Source organism: Triticum urartu, unplaced genomic scaffold (assembly GCF_003073215.2).
Source record: "Triticum urartu cultivar G1812 unplaced genomic scaffold, Tu2.1 TuUngrouped_contig_8037, whole genome shotgun sequence".
Lineage (NCBI taxonomy): Eukaryota > Viridiplantae > Streptophyta > Magnoliopsida > Poales > Poaceae > Triticum > Triticum urartu.
Window position 1 is genome coordinate 1 of NW_024118943.1, and position 8,752 is coordinate 8,752.

At 45.5% G+C, this 8,752-nt stretch overlaps 1 protein-coding gene across 1 annotated transcript; it reads right to left on the reverse strand.

Moving 5' to 3' along the window:
• Positions 1-540: 540 nt before the first annotated feature.
• LOC125531759 lies at positions 541-8,021 on the reverse strand (the record flags this gene model as incomplete). The annotated part of the gene is made up of 4 exons (XM_048696039.1): positions 6,864-8,021; positions 3,502-3,640; positions 687-934; positions 541-602 (listed from the first exon to the last, which is right to left on the reverse strand). Coding segments are annotated over exons 1-4 (1,607 nt in total), but the record flags the coding sequence as incomplete, so codon positions are not given.
• Positions 8,022-8,752: the final 731 nt, after the last annotated feature.

Sequence of the window (8,752 nt, forward strand, 5' to 3'; positions counted from 1 at the left end):
CACCTATGCTGAATCAGCCTTTTCCAACATAGTAGCAAAGTGGCGTGGCACGGCTAGATGAAATATTTAATATTCTTTTTTTTTGCGGGGGAAATATTTAATATTCGAACTTGATGTGAGCCGTTCTTATCCTCCAACCATCTTCGACATATATACGACACTGCCACAATTATCGACATGGTGGCAGCAGCAAGCCTCACCACGTGCCTCTGTGCCACAGCCTATAGGATACGGGACACCTCATCTCTATAGAAGTGCATGCTCTAACCAATGCAATCAAAAGACCGATCTGATGAAAGAGGCTAGGCGTCTTGAACTCAAGACCTCTTAGCTTCGATACTGAGAACTTTCATGGTACCCTAGTACTCAATAGAAAACAACCAGTTGAGAGATGTAGGCCACCGATCGGGTACAAATCGCTGAAAGAACAAATCGCGCAAAAAGTACTAATCAACCACACGGTTATAATCACTGGCCAGTATCAAATCGAAATCATCCATATGGAGCACAAAATCACGGAAGAAGATTGGAGCTATATACCTTTTGCCGGCGGCGACGGGGATGTGCCACGGCCTGACGAAGATCCAAAAGAACTCAATTCCCTGTTTCGTACATTTGCCCCTAGGTACACCATAGGGAGTACACCTTGCTCAAGGGGTGGCATGCATGGCGGATACTCTAGTCACCATCCTTAATTCCCGACTTCCTCTGATGGTGTAATGTCGGCTCTTGCTGGCAAAAGCAACTGGTTGGTTGAAGGCCACCACCTTTTGGCTCACAATGATTCCATACTGCAACTTCCCTTGCCTACATCCAAGACATTTTCTTTCGGCTCCCCATGGCTCCTCGCGATGCCCTGCCGCATCTATCCCAGGAAGTCTTGCTGGAACTTCTCTTCCTGAATTATAGCCAACTGATCCAACAGCAGATGAACCTGAAAATGATGATATTGATCTGTTAATACTGCAGTGGGTTGTAGTCTTGTCTCTAACAACATGCAGCAATCATGCATGCTATATGACGACTATGATACAGGAGTAGGATTGGTGGTTGCCACGTGGGATCTCGTGATGCTATTTTCTTAGTCTATATCTATATCTATATCTATATCTATACCTAATATTAAAGAACGGAAGCTTTCATAGTTCTCTATACGTCATCCCGTTTATATCCGTTAATTTTATGTTAACTATAAAGATTGATGGCTGAGATCTCTTCTATTTTTTCTTATCAAAAAGTTAAGGTTTCCGTTCCATCTCTTTCAATTGATCACATCAGGCCTAGCGATCAATTTCTTTTTTGAAATCCTAGCAATCGATCTCTTCCTGGCCTAGCGATCTATTTTCTCTCCTATCTAAAAAAGGTAGCATCCCTGATTGAAACCTGACTGGATCGATCTCTTTCTTTCGTTTTTTGCCTAAAAAGAAAAGAACAACGATCTCTACATCTATCTCGTCAAGCTGTCCTTTGCTAATTGGTAGCGATGCTGTCCAGGTAAACTCGTTAGGGCCAAGGCCAGCCATCCAGTCCACACGTTTGGTTTTGACATATTGGGCAACCAATCCAATCCTCAGGGACACTAAAAAATACAAAAATCCAATCTATACTTCTATATGTCAAGACGTGCATAGATGGCTATGAAATCAATCTTTTCTTCATAAAAAAGGAGTAGAGCGTTCAAGCACGTACAGTTTTTGTGGGCTTTTATTGGGCTAGCTTTGCATGTAACATGTGTCAATCGTGAGGCTAGCAGGGCTATCTCTTTCTCTCGTCGGCTCCAGCGGCTCTCTGTATGTTCGAGCCTGTGTGGATTATTTATAGCTGCAAGGGCACATCAACGACATGACGGACGACGACAATTTGCAAGGTAAACGAAGGCTCTCGATTTGTTTATTACTTTTTATTTATGAAGTGTGATTGCCCTTCGTACAATACATCTTCATATAACACAGTGTCAATTGATTACATGTCTCATTATCTAAGTAATGCAAGGTAAGCAGCGGCGTGCCATTTGTTTTGTCGTTTTTTATGAAGTGTGATTCCCCTTCGTACAATACATCTTCACATGACACAATGTCCATTGAGTACATGCCTCATTACCTTAAGTTAATCTTGTATATGCGCCTGACTCTCTCCTTAACTCTAACCCTAAAGAACAATGCTGGCCTCGCACACTTCCCCTGCCTCCAGGCTATCTACCGTTACTCTCGGCGGCAAATGAAAGGACATCGCCACGGCCACCTCTTCACTGCCTCGGATTCGATGACAACAACGAGCAATATGAGGATGACATGTACGAGGGCAACTAAGATGAGAGAGTGAAAGAGATAGATGACGGGAAGGGGTAGACCAGCCGTCAAATGCCGTGTCGCCATCCTTTACTGCATCCCCATCCTCGTAGCCATCACCGAGTCTAGTGCTAGAGGAGGTCGTGCGGGTTGAGATAAGAAAGAATTGGGTCGTCATCCTGTTGAGCCCATCTACAACATATATGTGGTTGATCGTGTAGCCTCATGTCAACACTGGTAGCCGTGTCAACAAATTAGTGCCCTTAATGACGCAAAACTCTCATGGGCAGCGCCGGGCAGAAGCACGCTTTGCTCGACCAGCTAGCGCTTGTCATCAACGCATAAGCTGTTGGACCCGGGGTCTCTGGTGTCACATGATGGATGGTGTTTTATGTTTTTACTCCCGTTGCAACGCACGGGCATGTTTCCTAGTCATAAAATATATATGGATATTGACCAACTATATATGGAAATTCCTAAAAAAAAACTTTCTCTACACTTTTGTGGTGGGAATGAGTATATTGGCTAGAGAGCAAAGATATTGTAAGAAAAACTATTAGCTAAAACGGTAGACTGAGATATATAAGAATATAAAGAATGATTAAACAAAAGATTGTTTCTTTTGGTTATGTATAGGTTTTCGTCCGTATTTCATGAAGGTTGGTAGTGATTTCTTTCTTTAGGCATTTGAACAAACCTTGAAAGAAAATTAAGTTATGGAATGGGGAGGGTAAAATTTATATATGTTTACAAAGTGGTTATGGCACCAGCCCGAGCAATTGCGTCGGGCTAACATACAAGTTTTATATAAATTGTGTGGCCGACGTACTCACTTGTCTAGCATCAGCAGCTGCGGGCTGCCCATGGTGCCCGGCGATAGGATGATCTCGTCGTTCCCGTAGCGCGCGTTGTTAAGGTAGCGCTGTATGTCTACCCCTCGGAGTCATGGAACACGACGCCGTGCTGGCTCCAAATAATCGAAAGTCCGGGGAATAAATTCAGTGTTTTGGTATCGTCATGCCAAGTCAGTATGTCACCAGACCGTACAATAAAAATAACAATCACAGAAACAGCAAGTCTGTTGTCGGCTCTGACCTCTGATGATATTGATGAACAGGATCTTGGCCACTCTGGCATGGAGTAAGACATCGATCCCATCCGCTCGTGCATACCACAGCTGGTCCGCAGCGGTCAGCCTTGAAAATGAACCCACCAACCTTGGTCCCCTGAACGTGCTCGAAGGTGAACCCGTTATCTGGCCCAACCTGGAACTCGAGCAGCCCCCTCCTTAGAGCGACAGTCAACGACGTGCCGAGCCACCGAGCACCGAGCACAGCAGTTGTGGTAATAGCCTTGGAGATACCATTTTGTTGTGATTAATTTCTCTATATGATTCTACAGAACATACATAGGGCTTGTCATAGCAGATAGCGATCCATGTACGTAGAAGCTCTACCCATGGCATTTGCAATATTTTCGCTGTCCTTTTGTTTTCGGAAGTTCAATTTATTTGCAATGTTTGTGGTCATGAAGGCAAAGATTAATTTTGCTGTGATTAACTTCTCCATGTGATTTTACAGAGCTCAACCCTAGAAGCTAGTGATCCATGTACCGAGAAGCTCTAGTACTGTATTTCCAATATTTTGTCGCAAAGTTCCTTCCTAGCTCGGCCTCCACAGTCCCTCTTATCTACACCATTCGTTTTGCTTTGGGATTTGTGCAGGAAAGCACCGTCACAAGCATGCAGTTGTTTGATGCAGTGTCATTTGCTGGGGCTGTCATGTCTGTTGCAGGCGCAAACAATAATCAAAAGCAAGCTAGGCCTGTATGCTAGTCTCCTGGTGGCTTAGTCTCAGTGGGCATTTAAGAGGACAATTGGTTTGATGCCAATATTTGGCATTGCCAATACTTGGCAAGCCAACAATTGGCAATATCAAAAGTTGCCAACAATTGGTAACTTTTTGTGAGGTTGACAAGTAAACATGGTAGCCAACCAAGCACTAGCCAATATTTGGCATTTTCCAAATGTTGGCATGCCAATTTTTGGCATCCAACCAATTATGAGCTGGTCAAGAATTCACATGCTCACATGCAACAGTTGCTCTCATGCAGCAGCTTTGCACTGTACATGACACTGTTTACTCTCTCTTTTCGAACTTTCACCGATGAACATGCAACACATGCAGCCAAAATGTGATAGGAGAGAGAAGAGAATGGGTCCATGCAGAATTCTTTGTCCAACCGGGAGAGAGGCCGGGAGAGAGAGGGGTTTGCATGGAGAATTTTTTATCTCCCCCCCTTTGTCCCATGTGCATTGAGTACTAGTAATTTCTTATTCAAGGAAGTGACATTTAGGATATTTATTTGATATTTTTAAAGAGCAGACTTTACTGAAAGAGAGAAGAAAGAGAGAGAGAATTGCATGTAAAGTTTATGAGAGAAAGATGCGCTGCATGCAGAAAAGAGAGAGAGGTCTGCACTACATCTCAGTCTGACAGGAGATGGGCAAAAAGAACGTCACATCAGGTACAGTCCCTACTAGTCCTAGCGCAAGAGATTAAGATTTGAGGGCTGACGCCGGTTGCTAATTTTCCATCAATGCACACATCCACATGGAACTGAGCAGAGAATGGATGGCTACGATAGTGGGTACCACGTAGGACGAGCTACAAAAAACCGCACTCATATTTTGTTGATTTCTTGTGGTTGAAAGTTCAATTAATTTGCATTATTTTTTGTAAGAAGGTGAGATTGTCTCATGTCCTGCGGTTTGCACTCAGGATTTGCCCAGTGAGGACTTTGTCGATTCAGGCCCGTGTTGGTGTTGGGGCAAGTCGGCACCGACATTCGACGTAAGTTATTGTTTCTCACCTTAGAAATGATTTGAGTTCTTTGTGAAGGAAATCTGCTATTCGGCCGTTGATCATTTTCTACAAAATAAGTGTTTCTTCTTTTCTTGGACTTAAATGTGGAAACATGGTAATGGCAAGTCTGGTTTTAGGGCTACTTTATTGAAAAACAATATGTTATAATTCTTTTCTTGGAGTACGGAAATTCAAATTCGGAATGATGGCAACGGTAAGTACCGGTTATGTGTGCAGCCTGAGGAGTTTCTAATGATGAATCTTTTGGCTCTGGTAGCCCCTTTAGGCCTCATTTGTTTGGGCTACAAATTCCTAAGAATCAGCTGTGGCTACAGATTTTGAGAATCATAGGTTTACTATTGTTTACCGTGCTTTTTAGAATATCAGAAGTACTGTGAAATATCTGCAACGCCCCAAATGCGCTGGTCAACCATGAAACGTGCAGAATTAATCACACTCATTGAACCATTCACAAATCTTCCAATTCATACGTACATACATACATATATACATACATACATACACACACATTCTCACAGGGAGAAAACACACATAATATGAACAAATGTCCGTCAGAGAAGAGAAAAAAATGACAAATAACATGTCAACTTCTCAACGACAATAGTAGAGCAGCGGTGTCAAGACCCTCTACTCGATGAACAACATGGAGATGGGAGAGCCGATGCAGTGCAATAGACTGAGCATGTTGAGGGCATGGCTGGAGCAGGGAGTGGTGGGCTTGGGGCGTCGCTGGCCAACCTCGGGACGGTAGGGGGCGCATGAGGTTGGGTCAAGGAGGATGATGCACAAAGGTCGGAGAGGTGGAGGAATTCAGATCCGGCTGCCATGGGTGCTGGCGGGGGGAGGGGATGTGTGGCTCGGCTCGCCACAACCAGATGGGAAAAACGAGGGATGGGACGAGTGTAGGGGAGGGATGAACGGTTTGAGAGGTGGTAAAAATCTGTAAAAATGTCAAGTGAGTGCGGGAAGCAACAAAGAAGCTCGAGAATCAGCGATTTCAGTGATTCTGACTTTGGTTGGCCCTTAGTTCATTTAACAGAATCAATTCCGGCAGTCCATTTAATATAATCAATTCTGGAGGAATCAATTCAGGAAGCCGGTTGTTTGTTAGGGCTATGGGCCTTGGTATATTTAAGAAAGAGGCATTTGGGGTTATGCAACACCTTCAAAGATAGAAAATCTTATGTGGCAACCTCCAAAGGGTTTTAGAGGTTTTGGAGTGTACCACTATGTCTAATTCCTTAAAACTCGTTACCTTATATTAATTCTCTCTTATATTTCTCTTATGTTTGTACGTATGAGCTCCTTTTCAATTTGACCGTCGTATGGATATAATTGAAATTTTCATGTTCAAACTCAAACAATTTAATAACATTTAAAATCCATGGATTGTGAAAAAGAAGAAGCAAAGCACCCGATCTTCCATTAGGTGTGTGTGTGCCTCTTCTTTTCGAACAGAAGCGTGTTTCTGACAAATAACATAATACTTCTGCAAAAACCATTAGAGTGACATAGTTAACTAAAGCTTCTCATCATGCAAGCCCTAAAACCATGTCAAAGTTCATATAAAATCTACCGTGTGCAAACAACTATATTTGGTTAAAATACCAGTGATTGTCCTTGCTGATTACATAGCTAGCAATAAGCCAGCTAACTAGATTTGAACTAGGGTAGGAATGAAAAAGATTACATCAAAGTCCTCAATGGTCCCCCATGAGTATTCAACAAGTGTACCCATGTCGGGGTTACGATACTTCAAGTCAGTCATGCAAACCATAAATTTATTTCCTTGATGAGTTTGACGCCAGAGATACGATGATCCGTCTTGGTACACTATCTCATCGTTGAATGTAGCTATCAGATGAACATAAGCCCGGAAGTTGAAAACATGGCGCTGCTCCCACCGTGGCGGGTTGTTGCTTTCCGCATCATTGCACATCCATATCTCAACAGATTCATAGTTGGGCCCTAGACGATGGATGGCTAGCTCACCGTTCAACTTAGCTAATCTGGATTCTAAATAGTCGCCCGCTTCAAACCATGGAGGACCGGTCATGATGCTGAATGATTCGTCTTCAAGACTAAACCGGACAAAGCACGTCATACTTGCATGATCAGGTAGAAGCGAGGGATCACATTCATACATAAGTGAGCACTGGTCAACTGTCCAAATCAGGGAACCCTTGAAGAAGGTCGCAATCCGTCCTGCTAGAAACGGGTACGGTGGTTGTGCGGCCGTCTCACACCAATATTGGTCCTTTCCGATAGTGAACACCTCCATCCCATGGCCACCCATGGCACGAGTTTCACGGTAGAAGAAGCGAGCGACCTTGTAGGCGTTGGAGCGATGGTCGCGCCCGAAACCGAATGCTTGGTGTCCTTGTGCCACCAAGTGCCGGCGTGGCGCAACGCTGTTGGGGCTCCAAGGGAGCTCGATGGTTTGGCTTGTGGCTGGGTTGAGCACACGCACAGTATCCTCGGCGGGCAGGAGCACGAGCCCGTCGCAGTGGGCGAACCCATGTCTTGTCTTGGCCTCCTCATCGGTGAACGAGGAGGTGTCGTGCAAGAGGGTCGCGACGCCATGCCGGCTCTCCTCCCACAGGTAAAGTCCCGGGGTGGCGACCTTCCCTTTGATCCTTTCGCTTCTGATATGTGGTGCGATGAGCAGGCTGCAGGGCTTCTTGACTTGCTGATGAAGTCGGTAGAGGTGCGCCTGAGAGAATGAGGGGTCGGCGCCGGAGATGGTGTCGCGCCAGGCCTTGCAGACGCAGCGTAGCCGCAGCAGCGACTTGGCGGGCAGCCGGACCAGGATCTCCCACACGATCAGCTCGTGAGGCAGGCACGACATCTTCGCCGATTGATCGACCGTGTTGTCTGCCGCCGGTACGATTTGTGGCTGCGTATAACTGTACAATATATAGACGCATGTGTACCAACAGAGAGACAAACCAAAACGACTTGGTGTCTCAACCCAGTTGGACACGTAGACCAACTCCCAATTTGCTCGGAAACTACAGCTAACTCGAACATGGAAACCTAGAAAACATGCAAATTAACTCCAATTTGCCTCTTGAGATGTGATGTTTTGTTTGCTGTGCTTTGGGCTCTTAAAGCATCAAGCAACAACAGCACAAAATCGAACAGCCATTTTGAAGACGGCCACGTACATGACGCAATTGCCAGCATTGGAGAGGTTAGTTCGATTGCACTACGACAGCCAGCATTGGAGTTTGTATATATAGCAGTTGAGTCCGAGACCAACACGGATACACACGTCCGTCGGTAACCGCCAGCCCCCGGCATGCCGGCGCCGGCTACAACCCTGTACAGTCCCTGCCGCCGCTGCCGCCAGGACTAACTCTCCGAGAGCACCTCATGTCGACCGGTCTCAAACTGCCCCACGAAAAGTTCGCCAACTACTCCTCCACGGCGGGCCACGGCAACGCCTGGTCGTCTTGTCTAGGTCTAGGTCCACCTCTCGTGTACCGGAAGCCGGACAACTGGGGCATAAATCGACCACGGGGCACGCTTCCACACGTAGCCTGCCGGAGGGCGTCGAGCATTACCTCCACGCCCGTC